The 25350-nt window shown below is 34.5% G+C and overlaps 1 protein-coding gene across 9 annotated transcripts in view; it reads left to right on the top strand.

The window, feature by feature from the left end:
* The window catches only part of LOC145686164 (START domain-containing protein 10-like), a 61824-nt gene extending 36734 nt beyond the window's left edge, over positions 1-25090 (top strand). For 8 of the 9 annotated variants that reach the window (XM_081759170.1, XM_081759168.1, XM_081759169.1 and 5 more), the window contains exons 3-8: positions 2673-2820; positions 6647-6799; positions 12397-12515; positions 14447-14569; positions 16973-17095; positions 20801-25087. In XM_081759170.1, the coding sequence (XP_081615296.1) occupies positions 2673-2820; positions 6647-6799; positions 12397-12515; positions 14447-14569; positions 16973-17080 (651 nt within the window). In that variant the 3' untranslated portion in view covers positions 17081-17095; positions 20801-25087. Of the gene's footprint in view, positions 1-2672; positions 2821-6646; positions 6800-12396; positions 12516-14446; positions 14570-16972; positions 17100-20800 lie in introns of all 9 variants that reach the window. The other variant, XM_081759173.1, reaches the window with a different exon arrangement.
* The last annotated feature ends 260 nt before the right edge of the window (positions 25091-25350 follow it).

Genomic DNA, 25350 nt, shown 5'->3' with positions numbered 1-25350 from the left:
GAATATCTATGCATAAACACACTGAACAGCGTGCTAGTCGTTCAGATTCCAAAGGAACGTTCGTGTTCCAGAGGAAAATTTGCTCTAATATTCCAGGTTGTTCGAGTTCTGAGTCGTTTCGATTCCAAAGGCAGTACTGTACTTACTTTTTAAAAATAGTATTGGTTAAAATTTTCACAATTTTCTTCTAATATTATAAGAAATGTATATACTGTGCCGGTGCTGTGCCATAAGCTGTAGCTCAGAATAATCTCTAAAATGGGGGTCGCGGTGGCTCAGTGGTAGAGCGTTCACCTCTGGTGCTTGGGGTCCCGGGTTCGATCCCAGCCCCCGCCAAGTGAACTTTGTGGTGGACAAACACCGTGTGCGTGGGTTTTCTCGGGGTTCTCCCGTTTCCTCCCACGTTCTTCATTCCACCATTTCATTCATTTCTCATAATCACCGTCTCCTTTAGCCTAACCGGCATAACCGTGGGACGTAAAACTCAAAGATTTCATTTCATTTTTTTAATCTCTAAAATATTCACAGAACAATGTAACAATTGGGGATGAAACTGATGCACAACACGGTACTTAACTGCGAAATAATGGTTGAATTTAAATAAAATTCAAATGTTTTAATTTTGAAAATGACTAGTTGGGGAAAAGGTAAGAGAGAGAGATAGGTTATAACTAAGAAATAAAGGATGAGCACTAGCCTGACATTCCGATGAGGGTGGTGTCATCCTGGTCATCTGGATGAAGAATGGTTTTCCCTGGAGGAGCCTGGATGTACTGGAGTCAGCCAACAACTGGATCTTAATCCTGTTGGACTGCCAGGGGCATCGAGTTCTCTTGTCTTGATGCGTTTCCAATTATGTTCTTCTACACCTTTATTCCACTAGTCAGATATTGAACTCTACTGAATCTGCGGTGATGAACCGACAGAATGGTAATCCCAAGACATGGAGTTGGATGTTCTTCAATGGAGCGACATGCCTGTCACGACGATCCTGCACCTCCCCAAGCCTTGTGTCGAATACCCCCTGTTGATGTGTCGTCCGTGGTTTTGTTTGGCTGTAAAGTCCTGAGTTTGGCGTTTAGAGAACGGTAAAATATCAAGCTATGCGGAAAATCAAGAAGGAAACTAGTCGTGTTTATTAACAATTTCAAAAGCGAGAATTAACAAATACATGATTACAGAAGCTGTCTGGAAATGTACAACATTAATAAAAGGTTTTTTTTATTCCGCTGGATTTTATAGAATTCATGATACTGTCAAAGATAGTCGTAAAAATAATGAAATAAAATTTAACAAATTAAATCAATAGTTCGCAGTCATCTCACAGTCACATTACTGTTAATACACAGATCCTTCACAATACATAGTACTTTTTAAAAATATATTACTATCAAGAATCTTTAAAATAATAAAATAATGTGTGTGTGTCCAACATCAGCTTTTTGCATGGGAAGGAGACACTTAGAGCCACTAAATCTAATCGCGTACGAAGCAGTTTTTTTCTTCGATTCTCGGTTCGGGAGTGGAGATCGAGTCAAAATATATTCATAAAAGAAGAAGATAAATACCCGGAACAACAGATATTAGTGTCAAATTCATAATTTTCGGAGTTGCTAAAAATGAGTAATGATACTCCCGACGACATTCAAGTTCAAGTTTAGACCCCTTGTCAAAGAGGGTGAAAAATAGGATGTCCAAAATTACCGATATTAGTGTAGTTTTCGGAATTGCTAAACTGATTGGTGACAGTCCAGATGACAATTGAGCTCAAGGTAGGCAAGAAGGGACATGTCAGGTGATCCGGAAATTGACAGGGGCATCCCCGAACGTGTCACTCTTCTTTATTTATTTTGTTCACTCATGTTGACAGTGACAATCTTAAAGGTGTTATCTTCGTTAGTTATGTACTTTACTCATATTGATAAGGCAGCGCCTTTGAGCGTTGGTTTTTCTTATTTCTTTATTTAATTTATTTACTTACAGAAATTTTGCATAAACCTCATCCTCTTCATGCGAATAATGAACATTTCAATTAGTATGTTGTATTAGAACATGGATTTAGAGTTTATATAATCTACACTTGTTTGAACTTCTCAACTGTAGTGTCTGATTCACTTGAATATTATTTTTTTTCTCTTTTTTGGACATGGTAAATCAAGGAGGGCTCAAGAGCTTACCTCCAAGGACCACAGTTTGAGCAACGCTGCCATAAAATACCAAGAAAGCACTAAAGCAGGGATAGTGGCGGGATTTAACTAAATTTTAAAGTTAATAAACAAATAAATAGTTTTGTTCTTAAAAAGAAATTTGAACTATAAATAAAATTGCAGATATTGTTACTCGCACGAAGGTGATGAAATTAAGATAGGCCTGATACATTGTAAGGAGTAACAAAGATTTTTCATCTGGAAATAAGCAAAAAGATAAAAGGAACACAAATATGCAAGGTTGATTTTCCTATACACTCGAGTGGAAAGAGAAAAAGGTCTCGTTGATTAATGAATTGACTAAAACTATGAAATAGCTTGGTCCTATCATTCTCTGCTTAGACTTGTAAGAAATCAATACTTCAGAGCCAGTTAAACTCTCGTAAATAAGGGATTTCATAACTTTTTCTCTCAGTTAAATTTAGCAATTAATTTAGCAATGTAAAAAGTTCATTTTATTTTCAGATCAAAACAGTATTCTCTGATATTGATCCTGTGGTGATGTATGACGTTTTGCATGATCCTGAATATAGAAAGGTCTGGGATCATCATATGATTGAGTCTCGTGATATTGGATGCCTTAACCCTAATAACGATGTTGGATATTATGCGCGTAAGTATTCCCTGCAAATTAAATCTCACGTTTTAATTTTAGGTTTCACCTTTTCAGTTTATAAAAATAATTTAATTTTTTTGCTTATTTGTATAAATAATTTAAAGTTCTCCCTGTGTAGGGGTAGGTAGAGCTTAGTAGAGTAAATCATAGTCTGGAATCGTCTCCCCCATTACCGGTTTTTACTATAAAAATCCTCTATAAACAGTATTTTACAGAAATACTACGATGATGTTACTTCTATAATATTAGGTAGAGAAAGGTGACCCAAGGCCCAAGCAGCCTAGGGCAGGATCTTTACAGAGCTCCGCAGCAAGCTGTATGGAATGGTTTAGGAATCCCCAATGCTCCGATGCAAGTAGAGAGGGAATGAAGAGTCACAGAACTCCGAGCAAGTTAAGTGACTGAGGTTGGGAATTCCGACAGAGCTCAGAGCAAAGTAAGCGGTAGGAAAGGAAAGCCTAAGTTCCGAAGCAAACTAGAGGCTTTGGGTTGGATATCTCCTAGAGCTCCGGGCAAGCTAAAGGAGCGATTGACCAGCCGAGACTGATAACTGTCCATGGAATCTACTCGGTTATGTAGACACTCCAAGTGAGGCGATGGCGCTGCTGTTCTCTCGTCGTCATATAACTGGTGGTATCGGTGCTGTCTCCGTCGTCTGCAACTGCAGTACTCTATAGTAAGGTGCACGGTTGTTTATAAATAGGAGCACATGTTGGGTGTGTGTAAACATAAGCACGTGGGACATTGAATAACCATTTCACAGATTATTACGTAAATATGATGCTTTTGTGTAGGAGTCATGTCAATTGAACCGCAGAGAAACTTACTCCCTTTAAAATATTGTAATGTATCGCATTGGACACATTAATAAAAAGTATGCAATTTACCTACTGTGTGTAGGAATATTTTAGAAACTAATATTTGCATTGTTCCTTCACTGTGATCGTCATCAGAGTTTACAGATAGGAAAGAAACGAAGAGGTTTGTATGTAAACAAACACATTGAGTAAAGAAAACTGATTTTTTATATTTTAATGTAATACACGTAAATGTAAATGTTGAGTTTTCAACGATCTTCTCTGCACCAAGTTGTTTTATCGAGTAATAAACTCGACTAAAATCAGTAAAGGGGATCACGTGAAACTTACATCTGTGCCGGTAGTTGAAACGGTCAGTATCCCATCTATGGAGTATGGCCACCGTTATCCTTAAAGATTATGGGATTGACTTTATTAACTTACCTGGTCGAGATAATCGCTCTAGCTGTGTATCGCAGGAAACAGATTCCAAAAATTCGCTTTCGTTCAAGAGTTACCATGTGGAGCAACTGACGGACAGATGGACTACTAACATTACATTTTTATAAGATCTACTATCGTGATCCTAATAAAGTTTTCAGGTAAACCAAGAGTAATCAAAATATAAGAGACTGATTTGTTTGCATCAGAACATCTTGCAGACAGGGACACCTGTCAAATTGGGTTTCACAAAGCAATAAAAGTGTACGCACTCGTATATTAGTCTCCCAGCTGTCATGGCAGTGGGCAAAATGCCGCCGAAATAAAACCGCTTTTGAGAGTTACTTCATGATTTTCTTCCTTTCAAACTTGAGCGTATCTGCGTAGTATAACGGTGTCGTGGCAATAAGTTTGTGGTAGGATGGGCTACTGTTAGTGATAAAATTATAGGTTATGCATAGCAGTCTCTTCTACAATCCACATCACCAACGAAATCACGTTGTGCTAAAAAAGATCCGGGATATTGAGACGTGTGAGAATCCATAACCACAACGTGGCCAAACAACTAAATTTGGCCAGTCAACAGTGAATTGTGCAATACATCACACATTGAGATTGCAAACTGTCCACAAGGTCTGTGTGTGCATCAACTTCTTTGTGTATCTCGGAGTGAAAGAGCATGCTCAGAAGGCTCTACGCGCGGCACTTAGCTCGTGACCTCTGGAAACTAGTTGTGGTAATTGATGCAGCATGGAACTACCTTAGTGACAGTGGGAAAATTCGGGGCATCACCTACAAATGATCAAGACCGAACGATGCGTTGGTACAAAGAAATTATCTCGAAAGGTTTTGTAGTTCTTACTTGCTTTTGCTATAAAAGGATGTTCAAAATTCTTAATGTAGAGAAAATTTCAAAATCAATGCTGCTTATTACCAAAAACATGTCCTATCTCCAGTTTACAAGACGAAATACCAGCATTATATGGCGACACCTATCGTGTAGAACTGGAACAGGACAAAGATTTAAGGCATATGACAAAAACATCGTTGACCTCCTACCGATGCATGGCAGCTTCAACTGATATCCCTGATATTCCAGTTAAAAGAGTTCAGATGGCACCTTTCATCACGTCAGTCTCGTACAGTAAATGGCCTCTGGAAAGTCTGCAAGCAGGAGTGGGACAACATACCGCTGATATAGCTGCAACGAAACCTGCTGCAGTGGGAACTCCGATGTCGTGTAATGGTCTTACTGGTGTCCATCACATCGAGCATCTTAGGTAAACATTTGGTTCGGATAGAAACGGATCGGTCTTTATATATTTGAAAAATATTTCCGTTATTGGAACATTGGGAAAGCTGAATAGTGATGTGGAATTATACATTAGGAAAATGGAGGAAGAGGGAAGGGGGGAGGATAAATAAAAATAAACTATTATACTGTTAATGCATGAACAACATACAACTGAAAGCTTGGTTAATACTAAAGCACTAAAATTTTCTGCTGGATGTTCCTGGTAGTGAGAAAGTACGTTAGATGAAGACCATGTGGAATACATATTCTGAGTTACATTATAGTTTGTAAGGTTGTAAATGAAATGTTATACATTGATTAGTAGCTGCAGTGGACAACATTAAAGATAAGTGAACGAGTTCATAATCTCTTCAAGGGAATTAGAGAGTTCAAAATGTCTAGAGTAAGACATTGGAAAATGTACGAATGTCTTTAAATAACAGGTCATGTTTGCAACTAAATCATCACTGACAACATATTCAGACGTGTTGACTGAACATCGCAGCACACAGTGGTTATATACTTTTGGAACACGAATGATGTCTTAATCTACAATGTGTTAGTTATGTGGTAGTAAAATACAGTTAACGTTATACGGAAGACATTTATATGAGTAAGGAATTTTAAACTCTAAAATGAGAAGACACTGATGGCTGCAGATAGACTCAGGTGGTTCTTTATTCTTAGAAGTATTTACCTGAAGAACTAGACAGGGAGAAGTGTGGAGCGTATTTTGTACCTCAATGATCATCCCATCTCACATATTTCGTGAATAGAAACCGAAGGAGCGTATAAAATGGGCTGTGTGTTACAAACTTGTCTGTGAAATCGGAAATGTGTAAATTATGTTTTCTATTGGATCCGATTACTCCTTCTCATCGTATCTTTTATAACACTGATGTTTGAACTTAAAGGTTGCTATATGGAGAATTTATAATCCACACATTATGAAACACTTATATGAGCTTATTTATTAGTACTGTTCATTCTTTTTTACTGTATTGTTTGAAATTTATTTTTTTATGTACAAACATTTCACATCTTTTTCAATCTGTCCCATTGTGTAATGGTTAGAATATTAAATGTCGCAGGAAGATTACGGTATACTTGTGATTCATAATATCTCGTTAAAAAAAAAAAAAAAAAAAAAAAAAAAAATCAATGTTGTCATTTGCAGGCCTAATCTTCATGTTTTCTGTCGTATTATTTATTTATTTAATTAATTAATTTTAATTTTGTTTGGTTACATTTAAGTGTGATTCATGTCGCAAACACTGTTTTCTCCAAACAGTATCGTGCCCCGCCCCTCTTCGGAATCGAGACTTCATATTGCAACGATCATGGTTGGATACCGGAAAAGAGTTGTTTATCATCAATCACTCTGTTTTTCATCGGGACTTTCCTCCACGTAAAAGCTTTATTAGAGCTACCTCCTTTTTTACAGGTATGTATTTGTTTCTATTGCACGGTAGTTAATACATTTTTCATATCATGTGGTATTAAAAATCTTAAGATCAGAATGAAATAGTGATAATGAAGTTTGGAAATAGTTTGTTGTGTTATTTATTTTCTATGAAGGATCTCAATCATAATAAATGTCGCACAAAGATACATTATACCTGTGATCCAGGGCAATTGATATAAACAAAATTCTGGGCGTATATTTTGTCTATATCTATATTCATTTTGGTTCATCTGAAAGAAATACGATCCGGCAGAGCGCGTCCAATCCTTCTCACATTTATATATATATATATAATTCTCATGAGCTAGGTACCTATAACTGATGTGCGGAATAGATATTATAGATGTCAGAACTTCCGTTATTTTAAAAATGAAACTAAGTTTTTAAATTTTATATCCATTTTATATCCATTTATATCCAAGAAGATCTAGAAGACATTGCGTAAATAAATGATGATAAAATATACAAACAATGACAAAAATTCACGAATCAACCGGCTTACTATGCTGGTGCGGTAACCACTATGCTACCCGGTTCACTCTCTGGACAGCCATACATTCTATCACTTTTGAGCTCGGTGCTCGACCATTCAGAACACATAAATTATACCACAGCTATTATGCTTAGGCAGCTCAGTATCTATATTACATAGCACCTCTGACGGTTAACATCTGTATTATTCCTTCCCGCTGGTCTAATGGCAAGCGCGCACGTCTTTGGTACACGGGGTCCTGGGTTAGATATCAAATGGGAGAGCATTGAACATTTTACAGTGGTTCGGATTCCGCCTTCAATCCATAGGTTCACGTCTCATATAGTATCGATGCTGAAAGGGGACGCTAAACTTCAATAGACAAACAAACAAACAAACAAAGTAAATGTGAACGAATGATGTTAACTGATGAAATTATCAATGTCAACTGCTTGAAGGCTGCGTCATAAACTCAAAAAGTAGATACCTTCCTCTTCTCGATCTAGTTATATCAATGATAGAGAAGAGCAAGGTAAGGACGTTTTGAGTTTGTTTATTAGTTGGTGGAATGATGATAAACTGCAAGGGAATGGGCGTACGCTGTGAAGACATATGACCACAAAGACTTCGTCATCTGAAACTGAACTGCCAATGCCTCATACCACGGGTGAGCAGTTTACTAATAAGAAACATTACAGTATAGGCAATGCACATATTTACATAAAGATGAAGATTTATAATGTTCTTTCTTTATATTGATACAGTTAAGACAGTTGCGTCTTTCATTTACTTATAAACGTAGTAGATTGTATATTGAGTAAATTTATAGAATTTCTTGCCATTAATATTCGCATCAAGGAATTATTATTAAATCATTTCAATATACTCTGATGTCTTCTTCAGTAATCCATAACCCACTTACACATCAGAGTCATTAAAAGGATGTTTATATGTGGAACTATCATAGCGGAGTTGACAAGACAGACTGAAGTTTAGACAGATTTTCAAGAAATAAGGGCCTAAGTGCAGAAAGTGATCATTAGCTTTCTGGAATTTTTGTGTAAATCCATGATAATAGTTCAACATATAAAAGCTCCTTTTAATGAAATTTGTGTGTGACTAGGTTATGTGGATTACTGAAGAAAATATCAGAATATGCAGAAATGATCTAATAATAACTCATTGAACCGAATACTAAAGGTAAAAGATTCTATTCAGTTGTGTCCTTCTTAAAATTTAAGATAAAAAAAAATAAAAAAATGAAATGAAATCTTCAAGTGTAACGTCCCACAGTTACGCCCTTTCGGCTAAGGAAGACAATGATTAAAGCAAGTGAATAATGATGGAAGAATTGGTGGAATTATAATATGGGATGGATGTGAAACCCAGAAAAAACCCACGCCTCCGCAAAATCCGAGAGAAATATATATGTTTAAGAAACATATTGTCTCTGTTTGTGTGGTAAATTTAGTTAAGCATAAAAATTTTGAAAAGCTGAACTGTTAAGAAAAACCCAAGAATTTTTATTATGGCAGTCCTGTTTTTATTATTGATGTTTAGTTTCCGACAACTGATATATTCGAGTAAGTAATGATGAAGGAACTGATAACATAAATATAGTAAGGGGGAGGGCGCATGTTAAAAATAAGCTCGCAGAAACCGAAACATAAATCCTTCGCACCAGTACTTAGTGTTACACTTCTGAGCCAATCTTTCCCTTATATCTTGGTGTGTTTTTATAGTGTTGTACAATCTACTGCCACGGTATCTCGTCTCAGTTAAGTTTGAAAAACATATTGCTTGTTTTAACCCCTTCAGGTCCATACGAATTGTAAGGCAGCTAGAACATAGTTTTCGAGTTATTTAGGCTAAAACCGACATGTAGATTTCAAAAATCGTTATCGCAAAAATATCACTTCAACGGTTACATAGTTATAGCCTGGGATATATGTGACTCTGTGGTCAATAATGGATTTTTTTAAAAACAAATAAGCATTCATAATTCTATCTGTGATTAGTTTTTTTTTTCTATATATTTTTATTTCTCTAAATAGTGTTATCAATTTTAATGTTTGTTGTATATGCTAATAGTATTGTTTTCTATAAACTTCATAAATCCATGAGTAGCTTTTAAAAATTATACAAAACCATAGATTGATTTTTAAAACTATTATAAAGCAGTTTGCATTCATATTCAATCTCATTTAGGCAATCCCAACTCATGAAAATTGAAGCATTTTAAATGATCCAGTACAAATTTAGGACAATTTAAAGAAAATGAGACAGATATATCCAATGGACACGAAGGGGTTAAAGTGAAAGAGAAATTTGTCAGTGCCGTTATGTAGTCAACAGAAAAAGGTAGATCATTCCTTGAAATGCGTTTAAAAATAATTAATTAATGACTTTAGATACTGCTACATACGTTTTATTTATTTATTTACAAATAGTACGTACATCAGTGTTAGAAGTTTATCTGTATGTCTCTCCGTAACGGGAATGCAAACAACAGTGGACATAATCTGCTGCTTAACGCTATATATTATATATTATATATTATATATACAGTATTAAAGAACTAAACCAGCTATTCATTATTATTGGCAAGAAACGACGTAGCTTTTAGCGTCATATAAATTCGATTTTCTTAGAAACTATGCATTAGAATTTACCTTGAAGCACATCATTCTGCCCAACTCGATTCGATCTATCGATTGGTATGTTTCTCATCCCTGGGAAATTTTAAAGTTAAACAAAAAATAAAGTTTGAATTAATCTTAATTTTGGGGGCTGTATCTCATTAACCATGCTCTATGCTGTCACCTTGCTAGTATGACGCTTAATGACGATATACTTCAGTATTAGATTCATGGCATGATTAATTTTTAGATTTACAAAGAAAAATTCATTTTTGTCGATTTTCTCGTAAACTACTCATGGGAACTTATACTCATCTATATCATTCCGTTCAGTTTAGTGTGATCTATGGATTGATATATATCTTATCTTTAAAGATTTTTGTTTCAGTTAAGTGCTAATAATGTTGTAAGATTTATTTATTTTTTCATCATCTCCCTCGAACTTCTTCAGTTAAATTTGTGAAGTGCATGACGTTTTGTATACTCTGAGGCAATTCAACGTTTCTGTAGTTCGGTACAATCAGATTTGTTATCGCCGAATTAGTGAATCTACTGTGTATACGAGGGTAACTCAATATTGAATGAGAGACTATATTTTCGCTAGTGTTTCGTCGACTGGAAAATTGAGCCATGGGTGGTTCCACAAATTCCTCGTAGTCCCATACGCCATTACTAGCATTCAGGTAGCTTCTTGGTGGCCGTGGAAAACTAGTCTTTTGTTATATGTCGCACACACTCGCGAACAGTATAACAAGATTCATCAGAGGACAAAATTTCACTTTCATAAAGAGGCTCTTTTAGTTTAATAAAGGTGGTATAGTCTGAGAGCAACATCTGAGGAGTATGGATGATGAAGTAGGACTGCAAGCCCAAGGTTTTCCATATGTTGAGACGTTCCCTTGCTTGTGTATACCCATACATTGTCATGCAGCAGCAATGTTCTATTTATCCATTTACCTTATCTCCTCAACTGTATTTGCTGACATTCCCATTAAATCTCAACTAATCAATCGATCCTCAACTGTATTCCGCGTAGAAGAAGTGTGAGTGTCTTACAATTCAGAACTATTCATCGTGTGGTTGCTAGGAAGCCAATAAGTAAGCACTATATCCTTCCTGTTTCAGGGAAACAGTAGCAGCTGGAAAGGTGTGACACGGACTTTTTTGGTCAAGACTGCCACACGCTTCCACTGCTTCGATTGCATCTTTAACTTAGGTGTGCTGTAATGAAACTGCGGTTCATCACCGCTGATTAATCGAAAGTATAACTGTTCTATATTCGTATGATATACAGTTAAAAGTTTCTGGCTTGTGTTACTCATGCTTCCTTCTGTTCAGTTATCAGATTTCGGGATACTGAAAGTTTTCTGTTTTCATTTTCAACTCCGTATGGAATATTGTGAACACTATTCTATTTTTCTGACACTGTCAGGTTTATTGCCGCACATCTGCTGTTCTTGAAAACGTTGTTAACTTCAATCACACGAGGAGTTCTTGCACTAAGCAGCCGTTCAGCGCTCACTCATGTCCACTCTTAAATTGTTCAATCGATCTGAACACTCACATGACTTGGATCTGCATCATTACACATTGCACATAATGAAAATCTCTGGATATCCTCATGGATACACGACAATTAGGACGTCCACCGTTGTCTGTATTGGTCGCTTTCCATTATACTCGACGTTTCATATCTTATTGATATTGTCCTCTTATTAGTCCTTCCTTATACTACGTAGAAATATCAGTCCATCTCATCTTTGGGAAAGAAATATCAATCACTATTCGTACCAGATCACATCAAATGAATAACTGCAAATCTTATGCACCCAGCTCCTCCTGGGTAGAAGTTAACGTCGCGATAATGATCTGTGGTGCTTTTAACATATCCTCGTATTTTTAACATGTACTAATAGCGCTACTAGCAGTGTGGACAATCATCTATTTATATTCAATTCATGTATCCACCACTGGTATCCATTATCACTACAGGTTATTGCTAGTACTTCCGAACAACATGCCACATTTTGTATTCTTAATTTTTGAGTGATTGGAACATCACCGAAAGAAAGCAACAATATGTTTGTTATATTGTTGCATTCATCATTAAAAAATAAATAAATAAATAAATAAAAACAAATGTATTTGTTATTGAAGAAGTCATTAATACAGACTGAACAATCTTGTTTAGCTTTTTTTTTTTTTTTTTTTTTTAAGAAAAAGTGCTTTCTTTAGAAAGTTACGCAAGATTTTTTTTTTTGTTTTGTTTCTTACATATGCTATTGTAAGCTTATAGTAAGACGTGTAAAAGTAGAGAAACCATAGTAAACATAAATAGAATTCCTGAATGAAGTCTGTATAAACAGAGGCTTTATACTTGACATTCTATTATGTTTACTAAAAAATAAATATCCTCAAATAGTTGAATTTCATGTCTTCTCTCTACAGAATTGTGTACTTTCTAGGTTTCTTGGTTCGACCAAATGGCTCTGGCTGTGAATTAGGGTATGTTTCTCATTCTGACCCTAAAGGAACGTTACCGCCATGGTTGGTTAATAAAGTTACACAAATTTTTGCGCCAAAGGTATGCAATATTTCATTTATTTTAAATTTAAATTTCGATACATTTTTTTATAAATCGGGAGGTGATTGTTTCTGTCGCAAACTTTTGTCTTTGACGGAGTCAGTCAATGATTCTTTAGTTCTACTGGAACATCTACCTTGTGTTACAAGTAAATTACTGTAATGTTCTAATTTTCCATATTAATAAATTTCCTAGCTGTCACACTGGAAGAATAGGTTTGTGGAAAATATTGAAAAGGCATATTTCAGTCTCCTTTCCCCCTCCCCCTTTAGGATGTATATTTAAATCGAAATAGAATGATAAAATTCCAGCTCCAGCCAAGTGCTAAATATGCCATTATTCTATGTATAAAAATTTAAACCTTCTTTCCTCTTGGGATATACATTTCAATCAAAGTGTAATGATAAGATCTATGTCGACCCAAGTGCTTACTATTTTAAAAAGAATTCAGTTTAAACGCAAGCCTGTACTTCCCATTAGGCCAACTAAACCCATGCCTCGAGTGAATCATTTTTTTCCTTTATTTTTGTTTGATCAAAAACTTCTTTAAAAAACCAAGAGCAAAATAAAGGATCTTATGCGTTTGATAAAAAGGCCGTGCACTTCGAATTTATGCAGTAATAAATACAAAAACGAGAAACACTCAGCTGCATGAACATAGAAGTGCATCAGATTTACTCAATAATGATACAACATGCTTCTCTTCCGCTATCAGGCTTGGTCCTTAAATTTACTTTTAATTTAGGAACGAAGGAGTGCAGAAGGAGAGAAGAGGAGTGGATGAAATTGTTAGGGGTGTTGACGGCAAAAGTGCATAGGGGTGCCAAACTCCTAAATGCGGCTCTGTTAAGCGGTTTAACCGTTTCCTTATTTTGACCAGTTTATGCATTCAAGAAAGTAAATAAAAATTTTACACAAATTGTTCTCTTCTGTCTTACAAGGGGAATTTTCGAAAATGTTGGCACACGTCGAATTTCGTCTCCTTAACTTGAGGGCTCTTGAGATACTTTATACCTCTGCCTCTCCTTGCGAGACGCATCTTAATGAAAGTGATACAATTTTTTAAAAAATCCCTAAGGTAGGCACTATGTTTCAAAATTCATTTCAAGGTTCAACAGTGTGCATTTGTATAACAGACAAAAACACAAGCATCGAGCTTTATATGTAAGAATAGAAATTTGCGATACAGTCTTTGCGTATAGATTAACATTAAACGAGAGTTGTAAATTCCCCCTGTTTGAAACTCTTCAGGACCATTGAGGCATAACTTTTCCCCTCATTGTCCTTGCCCTCAAAGCCCTCCTTGCTACTCTAGTGGCTACCGCGTATGCCTTTAATGCACATGGTCCCGAGTTCAATTACTAGTGGGGTTCACAATAATTCACTTTTATTAATTGTCCGTCTCCTTTAGCCTAAGGGGTACGTTAAACTAAAAAATTTCAATGTTAAATTTCCAAGTGAAGAACGGAAGCTAGGGTAATTAACTCCGAAAAGCGAAGATTTAGATGTCTTAATTATGAGACAAATGCTTCACTCCGCGCTACAATTTCAAAATACTGTCGTATTGAACCTAAACGTATAATTTTCGTTTTCTTCATAAACTTCTAATTTTATCACACATCTAGTATTGTATAGGCATTATTAGATTAATCTATAAATAAGTAAATACGTAATAATAATAATAAAAATAAGCATAGTGGCATTTGAGCCCGAATTTCGGAAATACATGGTAACATAATATGAGTGAATTCAAACGATGCAATTTTCCGTACATGTAGTTACGTGAATACAGTTTACGTATCTAAATATTTAACATTTTTCACATATATTTTAATTTATTACAGTGGTCAACAGATTGCGCATGTGTTAATTTCTCCGGCATGTTGACAGATTTTTTAAAAATTTGTATTTATTTATTTATTTATTTTCAGATGGTTAAACGTCTCCACAAGGCTTCACAGGGTTATACGACTTGGAAAAACCAACACAATCCGAATTGGAAACCGTGGCACTATCCTGAACAAATAACAGCTCCAAGGATTAGTGTAAATGACGTACGTATTATACGCTTTAAAAAAATGCTTATTTAATTAAACTGATGATGGAAGAAAATAGTACATGTAAGAAAATATATGAGTGTTCTTACAGTATATAACGCGGTTTTGAACTGCACGGGTTTGCTCTAATGCGGTCTTTATTATTGCTAAAGAGTGGTAGTTGTGACAAAAATCCAAAAGTGCCATATTTTGCCATTTCTGCAAGAAATAGTGAATAAATGCCATTTATTGTAATTATGACTGTGTTTGCCATTTTATGGTTGCTTCTTAAGTTTTCTTCATATTTATACCGGAAGTAGAAGCTGCATTGCTTACCGTCTATTTTGGAATGAAAGTTAACGCATTTCATTGGAGGGAATAAATAATAAACTAATCAAATACATGGAAAGTACGATTTATGTTGCTATGAATTCCAAGGTTGTGATGTGTTTCAGATATGATCCTGTCATATTGATAGATGTTGTAGACTTCAAATGCATTTTAACGGGCAGACAATGTAACTTGTATGTAGACAGTCTTTTAAAAAAAATGTTTATGATATCGTGCAGAAGAGAACTAGATGTTGTATTGCATGACTGCTTTATCAAGTATCAATGTAGGATTTGTCTAATATAAACTTTTTTCTTTAACGTAGTTTTTGGCCACGGTATTCATTAGCATATTTTTTCTGTGGTTTTATGTTTGATACTAACATTTCTATGATTTGTAATTCTATTTTCTCTCTCTCTCTCTCTCTCTCTTCTTTGTGATGTGTTCTGGTTATTGATTCTTTCGAAGTCATACTTTTTAATTAGCGCTATTTGCAATCTTTAATGTAGATTAACGCATTTAATACGTGCTTTTTGTAAATTAATGATATACACCGAATAGATACATTTTTGCAGTATAAACTGCTATTTTTGAAATTTATTTTGTTAGCTTGCTTGCCTTTTCCTTTATTTATTTATTTATTTATTTATTTTTCCACCACTGCCGGTCCTTAATTATTACGCATGAGTTACGAATTGGTAAAAGGTTTGCTAATTCAACTATATAGGTAAAGTTGAGTACTGACTTGTGACACGACAATATTAATTACAATTGAAAAATGGAAGCATGGTGGCTCAGTGGTATAGCGCTCATCTCCGCTGCTATGGGTTATTGGTTCAATCCCAGACCATGTGATTGACAGTATTGTGGTGGACAATATTGTGTTATGGGTTTTCTCGGGGTGCTCACGTTTTCTCCCACATTATCATTTCCTCTGTTTGTTTCATAATCATTCACTCTCATTAATCAATTTAATCACCCGTCTTTAGCCAACAGGACTAATCCTTGGGTGTAAAACTATAAGACTTTTTTTTATTTATAATTTATGTTTATGTTGAATGAACAAATTCAATTTAAACTCACTGTAAATACCTCGAACAACTCGGTTCGTAAACCAGTTATCTGCTTTATAGAACCAATTATCCAGAATTATTAGAACCAGGGTATTCAGAAACTGTTAAAATCAATAAAAAGAATGCATATAAAAACTATCCTGTATAATGTTCCTTTTTAATGATTTTTTGCCGATATTTTCAGTACACTTCATGGGTAATGTTCTTCGGGGCTAAAGCTTAAGAAAATCCTCATGCTGTTATTCACATATTTGTGTTATAACAAACGATGATGTGAAAATATATACACACTCTTAATATTATAATAATTAGTGCATTAACTTTAAATACCATCATTATAATATTAAGAGTTTGTATATATTTTCACACCACTGTTTGTTATAACATAAAATTGTGAATAACAGTATAGAAGATATTTCTAAGACAGCCCAAATTTGAGACATGCTGGAAATATCAGGAAAATAAAATTAAAAAACATTATAAAGGTTAGTTTTTAGTTTCGAGTGACGAAAAGAAAGATGAAAGTTGGGTGATCGTGAAAAAAAAAAATGATTTTCGAGATTTTAACGGATTTGTACGTTTCATGGCCCATAGATACCGAAAAAGTGAGCTTTCGACATCTGTCCGTCTGTTTGTCCTAATATGCACTCACTCACAGGCCATTCAACGTATTGTGACCAAGTTTTAAACTTAAACAACCACAGAAGCAGACTATAGAGGTTTAAGGTGTGTGTATTGTATAGCAGGAAGTAGTTTTTGTTGAACAGTACAATATACATCATATCTCTACTAAAACCTTTTCTTTCTTATGCGTTGACAATGCTGACAACTATCAGTGAAAATTAGACATTTAACATGTTTGCTTAAGCTTCATCAAGAGATACAGAAAAAAAAATGTTAATAACTTTTGAGTTATTTGCTAAGGTTGCTCTTGAATAGCTTACAGTATAGTGTAATTATATTTGACTTTGGTATAGCAATACGTATTATAGAAAACAACTTATTTGATTTTCTACAGTGTGTGAAGACTGCATCGGATTCTGCTATCCAGTACATTGATGAGTCGAATATAGATGAGAGCTTAGCAAAAGATTTGGAATTAACAGATGACAGTGATGATATTTAGACAATAAGTGATCAAGTAAGTAAGTGCTTTTCTCGTATAATGAAGTATTAATTAATGTCTGAATCTTGTATTTGAAACTTTTCACTTTGCATATAGTCAGTGTTACCCAGTGTCGAATTTAAGCTAAAGAATCATTCTGGACGCAAAATTATTGAATACTTATTTAATCTGTAAGAAAGTATTGCATCATTACTTGCTTTAATGACCGTTCAGATTTCCTGGGCCTGTTGTGTTAATATGACTTAAGATGATATTTACATCATCAGTGAACCAAAGTTGGAAGCTGTTAGCATTACGTCTTCAATACTCCTTCTAACATGATCCAAATTTTTCAACAACATTGAGATCTGGCGAATTTAGTCTAGATGAGATTTAGGACGGCAGATTAATGTTTTCTTTGAAGTGAGTAATTCTAGGTCAAAAAAAAAAAGTTCTATTATCACCTTATAAATGTATATCTTCTTTGGTTTCAGAAATTGGACAAGCGGCAACAGTCTCATTAACCAGCTCGAAAAATTTAACTGTGATGCTTGTACTTTGTACAGCTCTTTGGATATAAACAAACTATAAGTGTATCTTATATTTCTAAACAGCACTACGAGACGACCCGATAACGGTGTAGGCATCCAATTCAACTCACTAGCTGACGATAAAGCGGGCTGCGAGGTAGTGTAATTTGGTTAGGCTAGGTAAAGAATTCTGTTGCTACAAACAATTACCTATACGTATTTACTTTATGAGGAAGTTCACAACAATTATTCTCTATGGTTGGCAGTTTCTGCTCTTTCTGGAAGTAACGGCCTGAATTGTTAATACAAAGACACATCCTTGAGACTGTTTAGGTAGAGACGCAACCCACATTGAGCAAACTCATTGCATATTCAAGTGGTTGGTCAGAATGGATACACGTTTTTAGAATGGATCAATGATTCCAAGGATATCTATCGTTGCGAGTAATCCCTCCATTATGTTAAAATTTACCTCAGTAATCGTTGTTAACGGACGACCACCTTGCAGGATAAGTGCGGCAGACTTGCGACCTTTGACAAACATTTTATGTCAACGAAATATTGTTCTCTCACTTAACATCTTTGTTTATAGGCATACTTCATTTCCTCACATTCGCCGAGGCCGATAACCGTTTCGAACACTGTATCGAATTGCACAGCGCTCTTGTACTTTTTATATCCATATTCACGATTCTAAGAATCTGCAATGTAAATTAACACACCTTCTTCGCATTGCTGAGCTTAAACTGGTGAACAAAACACGTTCTTCTCGTTGTTACGGTTACACGACGAGTTAAACTACATGCCTACATTGTTGTCTGGTTGGTTCGTGAATTGTTTGGAAATACGAGTGCGACTGACAGTTGTTTTGAGACAGTTTTTGTACATTTTTATTGAAATCTTTCCCAACTTCCCTAACTCTTGGGTGGCCATCATTGTAATATAAGCAAGATATTAATTCATTATACCATATTACGCGTCTCCACTGTTCAGTAGTGCGGAAAAAAAGGAAAAAAAAAAACTGTTTGGCTCATATCAGCATAAACACATCATATATTCACAATGATCGTTCAATAGTAGGCTGTAATTTCCTTACATGAAACGTTACCGAAAGCTTTCATCGTTTATCGTGAGTGGTTTTTCAGTCGGGTGTAAGATGAGGGAAGACAGTTTCTTATTGAGGATTTTTTAGAATATGTAGTTGAATACACCTATGAACAATCTTTTTGGCAGGAAAAGTAGTTCCCCTTGGTTTCTTTGCTAAAGTTATCGTCTAGAGTAGTAAGTGTATTTCACTGCCCATCCTACAAAGTCTCTTCGATAAGAAGAGGCCCTCTCTAGCATTTTCCCTCACCGTCATATCTAATAGAAAAAACACTCTTTAGAGTTGAATACTTTTGACAAATTGAAACTAACACAAGAAATGTATACAGAAAAACTTTCGTAACCGTAACCGTTAATTCGTAACCGTTATTTTGTGATGTATCTTTTGGTGTATATTTTCCTATTCTGTACAAAGTAGAAGAAACTTATTTGAAGTATGATAGCTAACAAAATTAGAAGATCAAAAGCACCCTTCCACTACATGTTACAGAGATCTTTTTTTCACACAAACTAAATTCAACTTTCTTGCAAGACAGAGACAGAAACAAATGCTAACCTGACAGTGAGAGGTCCAGACTGTACAGTGGATACATTAAATCCGTCCAGCCAAATATTCTAAATTTCTGATGGGTTGCTAAAGATATATGAGGTCCGACGTTGTCAGCGTGGTATACGATATCCTTTCTGTCGAAGAGTCCCGGGCATTTTGAATTGCTTGGTGCGCTCGCGTTAATTGTCGACAGTACAAATCAGGGTCTATTGTTCTTCCCGGCAGCAGCAACTCATGATAACCCAGACGCACAGCATAACCTTCCTAGGGGTCAATATGGACTTTGCCACAGACTGTGAGGCTTTCCTTGCTTCGACGACGAACTTTCTTGCATAATGTTGCTGTAGATTATACACTTTGTATCTCTGATCAACCGCTTCAGAAATGGCTCTAGTTCGTTCTGTTTAAGTAGAGATTCGCATATGGAACTTCAATCGAGTAAGTGTTTCTGAGTCAGGTCATGTTGCACTCAAACATATACTTTTTTAAATTTTATTTATTTATTTATCAGCCTGTTTCCTCCAAATGGCTTAACATCGTTTGGTGATGGATGTCAGACCCTTGGCGATGTCTGACTGATTATATACCGGTCTTGCTCGATTTTTTTTTTTTTTTTTGGATAGAATTTCATTCTTTTTTCTGTGATTGGTCACTCACTGCGAGAAGTATCTTGGACATCAAGTGACTGAATCATATTTTGGCTGTTATTTTTGATAACGTATCTTGCCCATAAACAGCACAAATTTCTTCATGAACCTACGCATTATTTGCGTCTCTATCGAAATAAAATTGTAAAATGTAGCGCAGTCTTACGGAAAGTTCACTCATCTTCACGGGACAATATCTTCCGCCTGATTCTAAGAATTCCGATACTTTATCTGCATATGTACTAGCTTCAACCGTCAGCTCGAAAATGACGTTAGGCTTGATCTACTGCGACTCATACCCTAAGATTTGAAACACTAATATCGTCTTGTGCGCAAAAGGTTCAATACTTTTTAGATACCCTGATAGTAAACGTGGTAATAGATAACGAGAAACTCATTTATTATTATTATTATTATTATTATTATTATTATTATTATTATTATTATTATTATTATTATTATTATTATTATTATTATTATTATTATTTACATGGATTCAGCGTTGTAAGAATAGGTATTTGTCTATTTCCACTGAAACAGGCAGTAGAAATCTCTAGATTGCTGTATTAAATGTTCGGTAACGGTAATGCTTCTTTTGTTAATCCACTATAATAATACATAACAAATACTATATATGTTTTTTAAATTAATTTTTGGTTAGCATAAACTTCAACTCTTATATCCAAGCTATCTACGTATAATTAAAAAAAAAAAATAAAAAAAATTCTAACCTATCTTCAGTTCCTCGAAGATTAACTCATATAGAAGTATTAAAATTAGGAATACGACAAATACAAAAGATTGAATAGGTATGTAAAAAAATAATAATTGTATTGTAATATCCTTTGTTTTTATACCTTTGTTTGTGGTAAAAGTAATTATTTTGATTGTTTTTCTTTCATAATTAAAGATCTGTCCACGTGGTTTAAGTGTAGAATCCAAGAAAAAAGAAGAATCTTCCAGAAGAATCAACTGCCACAGAAACCTTGTGAACCTCTTGAAGAGAAATGTGATAGTATGATTCAGAGCAGTATTATCATCGTATTGGATACCAAAGAAACAAACGTAATCTGCTTTATATCCAAAGTTAACAGTACAATTTCTTGCATTGTTATAGTGATTTAAATTTTATGTGAAGTTCGATTTTAATTTTCGAATACTTGAAGCTAAAATGTATGTGTTAATTTCCACAAAAAGTTTTTAAAGTAAAAAGTTCACCAAACTCTGCGTTCTTTTGCCATTCTTAAACGTTTCGTTCAAATGTGTTTGTATATATCATATATTTTGACATCACTAAGAAGTTCTTTAACCTCGTTATAGGGAAGATATTGAAAGGGCTAACTTGTTTGTTGTGAATATTCGCAGTCAGTGAATGAACAATTGAGCAATGAGTCGTTGGTTATTCGTAATTATACGGCAAATTATAAACTTTTTAGATAGTAAGACTTTTTTTTTATTCTCGAGCTCATTCGTGGCTAAGCGGTTAACGTACGCGTCTTTGGCGTGAGGGACTCGGGTTCGATTCCCGGCAGGAGCTCATGTGGTTAGGATTCCATGTTAATCAGTAGGTTCACGTCTCATATAGCCTCGCTGTTGAATGGAACGTTAAACTCAAAATCTACTCAACTCAACTCGACTCTTTTTTTAAATTTATTTATTCTCTGTGACAAAATGTTGTCAAGTATTAAAGACAGGTAAATGGTGAAAGAATTCTATATATTTTGACATCACTACGACTCGTGAATTTTAAGAAAATCATCATTTTTCATAAGAAAATAAATTATAAGGCAGTTAGGAGCACATCTTATTAATACTAGTTCAATAGTAAGTCCATATATGAGCTATTTCTCTTTAATTACGATGACTAATCAGCTTTAATTACGATGACTAATCAGCAGTGTCATTACCGTACATAATCATAAGTTTCTGGTTTTTGAGTACTGTGGTTGTCATTCTCATAGTGAGTTTTCTGAACTTTAACCTCTTTCACACCTAAAGATATTACAAACATCAGTTTCTGTAATTTAGTCATATCACCATACTTAAACAATAAATTAATATCAAAATGTTAATATTTTCATCATTTTACTTCTCAATACTTACTACGATATTCGACTTTAAAAGCTCTCCTTTTGCTCGTGAAAACTATGGAGCTCTGAATTAGGTACTTTCATGGAACTCAGGGCTATAAATTTAAATCCAAGTCATATGTATAGGATTGGCGAAAAATCCTTATACATAAACTTCCCTAGAGTATTCCTATTTTATTCCGTCTCCAGCTGTCCCATTTTCTCTGTTATTGTAAATCTTCTTTAGACTCCAAATTAAAATAAATCCATCTTACTCGGAAATTTCTAGTCTTAAATCTTGGAAAAATAATTAAATATTGTGGATCTTCTGAATATTGATCCTGCGCCGAATAAATTATCCGACAGCATTTCCTTGCGTAGCTGTTTTGATATGTTGTATAAATATTCATATCAACAATTTTTGAGTTACCAAAATCTAATATTAAATATTATTTGATTATATTTTTGATAATCTAAGAATTTAGTTGACAGAAAATGTAATTAGGGAAGCCTTTATTCCAAAATTATATATTCAAAGTATGCAGTTTATTGAAATAAATACACTATTTCAGGAGTAAATGCAAATTCATAAATGGTTTGTATGAGTGATCGGAACGCAGAGCTTGGGAACCTGACATAATGAATTTGTATTTGGTAGTACATAAGAACCAGTGATAATGAAAACAAAAACGAAATTTTGTTTAAGTACGTGTTCGTTCTTCAATGCGTGATACTTGTAAATACACATTTACGGTGGTATGTTTTGTTTTGCAGATTTTTAACATTTTCATTTGTTTATATATGTATTATGTGAAAATTATTATTAACTACGTTTGGTTTAAACGTATGCAATTGAAAAATCATTATAGTTATTTTTATGCTGTGCATCACATCGATATATAAATAAGTAAAGTTAGAAATCGTAAGATATGTATATTTCGCACATGCTTTTCTAGATATATGTAGATAATGAAGTTAAACTTTACGATAAATTTGAAGAGGCAGAGTTGTTACATAAGTTTCATATGTATTTCTTATTTGGTTGAAAATACCTTTTTGTGGGATAGGACTATGACGTAAAAGTAAAGTGATTACTTCTGAAGTGCAACATTTCAACTTTAAACCCTGCCAGGACTCGTGAGGGTTATGCTGAACAAAATTATGATGTGCTAATTTTCTTGAGGCACAACCGTTATGTTGCTCTTTACTATCTCATAAATTATTTCATTATTATGTGTTTGCATGTATCATCTTTATCATCTGGAAGAACTGTTGCACGCTAAATTTGATTATTTATTTTTTAACGTTTATTTTCACAGTAAATTGGATCTCAGTTTTAAAAATGTTTTTCCGCTGTTATTTTTTCGAATTATTAGTTAATATTTGTAACTTTTCTAAACCAACGGTCAATGCACACACTAGTCACAATGATTTATTTCACCTTACTCTATTTTTCTGCAACTTATGTCATTTGGTTCACGCAACCTATAAGTAAGGTTTGTTAAGATAATTTTAAACGACAGAATTATGCAGATATAGAAAAAAACAATGTTATAATTGCGAGAGTTGTCCGCACTAGATGTGCAAATATTTCATCTGATGCAGGTCCTGTACAACTCTCTTGATAAATTTTACGCCTCAAAATGGAACCGTTGTTTCTCCAACTATCCTAAATAATCTATACTACCGTGTACCAAAATAGTGGGTATTTATTCTGAAATATTGTTGAATATTAAAATAATATTTAGAAAAACAAATTATGCATATTCTTTCGTTAAATTTATATTTCAGTCCATAAGGAAATTAAATTCTCTTTCAGAATAAAAGACTGTAAATAAAGAGAAGAGGCATCTCAGATATATATTGAAGCAAGTTTTCTATCTGTGTTGAGAGTAAAATGAATTGTTAATATGCTAAACGAATACTTTTTTTTTTAACTTTATGTTATCCAAAGATAACACCAGTACCATTCTTAATCAAATAATGTATTTTACTGTCGAGAACCTATACAGAACGTCACGTTAGCCTTCTGCCAGTAATAGGCAATTGAAAAACGCTATAAATTCATTTCGTTTCATTTTGTTGCACTATATCAAATGTGAACTAAGCTTACATCAAAGATACAGAATGCCAATAAGATATATTCATGTCATTACTTTGATAAACATTGTGATGGTGTCCGTTCACAACACTTCCTGTATGTATATGAGAAATGGCATAGATATAACTATTTTTTTAAAACTTCTAAAGTAGCCTTGAATATCTAATTTTCAATATGAAATCTTATAAAAATTAATTTTTATTATATTAATTAATTGTAAATAACTTGATAGTAGTAAAATACTAAAAGCAAAATTTAATAAAAGCTTCTTTCGAGTGATTGTAAAGTGTGATGGTCGCCAAACATAGGGATCCAGAGGACTAAGATAGTATGTAGTTACATTTGTTCAGTATAATCTCGTTGTTGCGACTTCACATGTGAAAGCTTCGATCCACTCAACTTGCAGCGTTTGAGTAAGGATCTAAGAACATGCATCAAGAATATAGGCTAACAATTCGCCAGTGTCCGTAATCTTTTCATGAAATTCCATTTTTATCTGATCCCACAAATAAAAATCTATCATTGTTATCCCGAGGAATGTTGCTTCCATTTTACAAGCCCACGGCAGTCAGTCTAGTGATAATGCTTATTCATGGACTGTGGTATTTTTGTTTGTGTGTTAGGGCATCTAAGATGTTCAATTCACAATTTTCGTACAGAACTAAGCATGACATACCACTGTAGAACTAACATAATACTATCCTGGAGCATCACAAGGTATGTTTCTGAGGTTAGAGTGCCAGTAATGAAGATGAGGTCAACAATAACTTGTGTCCCAAATCCCTCTCCAGAGCAACACGCTTTCACCAAATTGTATTTTGAAAAAGTTGATCAAATTGAGATTTGTACCACTCCAATACCGCACATTTTGACGATTGAGTTCTCCAGTGAAATACTGTATAAGTTCGTCTAACCAGTGAATAGGATGTCACGTGTAAGGTCGGGATCATTTCGGAGTTGTACTCATTAACAAAATTTTATTCGACTCACAAGTAAACCTTACGTTTGGGTGAATCGAGTTGCTGACTGAGACACATATGAGAAAGTAGTACTAAATGTGGTTAGTATTTCAGTGAAGTTTTAGGTGCGAAGCTCCAGGGATTTAGGAGATACAGCTACCAGAACATCACATGGAAGTACAGAATAGTCTTCATACAGTTGGAGGTAAAAGCTCTGTAAGACCTCTTGTAACGACAAAAGGTGAATAACAAATATATGGGTACATATTAGGACTAGGGGGAAGTCATATAGTAAGGGTATACCTGACGGCGGCCATCTTGAAATCCGCCA

This window comes from Thermobia domestica, chromosome 5 (genome assembly GCF_964235325.1).
Source record: "Thermobia domestica chromosome 5, izTheDome1.hap1.1, whole genome shotgun sequence".
NCBI classification, from domain to species: Eukaryota; Metazoa; Arthropoda; class Insecta; order Zygentoma; family Lepismatidae; genus Thermobia; species Thermobia domestica.
The sequence above is the reverse complement of the archived record's forward strand: the minus strand, read 5'-3'. Positions and strand labels throughout refer to the sequence as shown.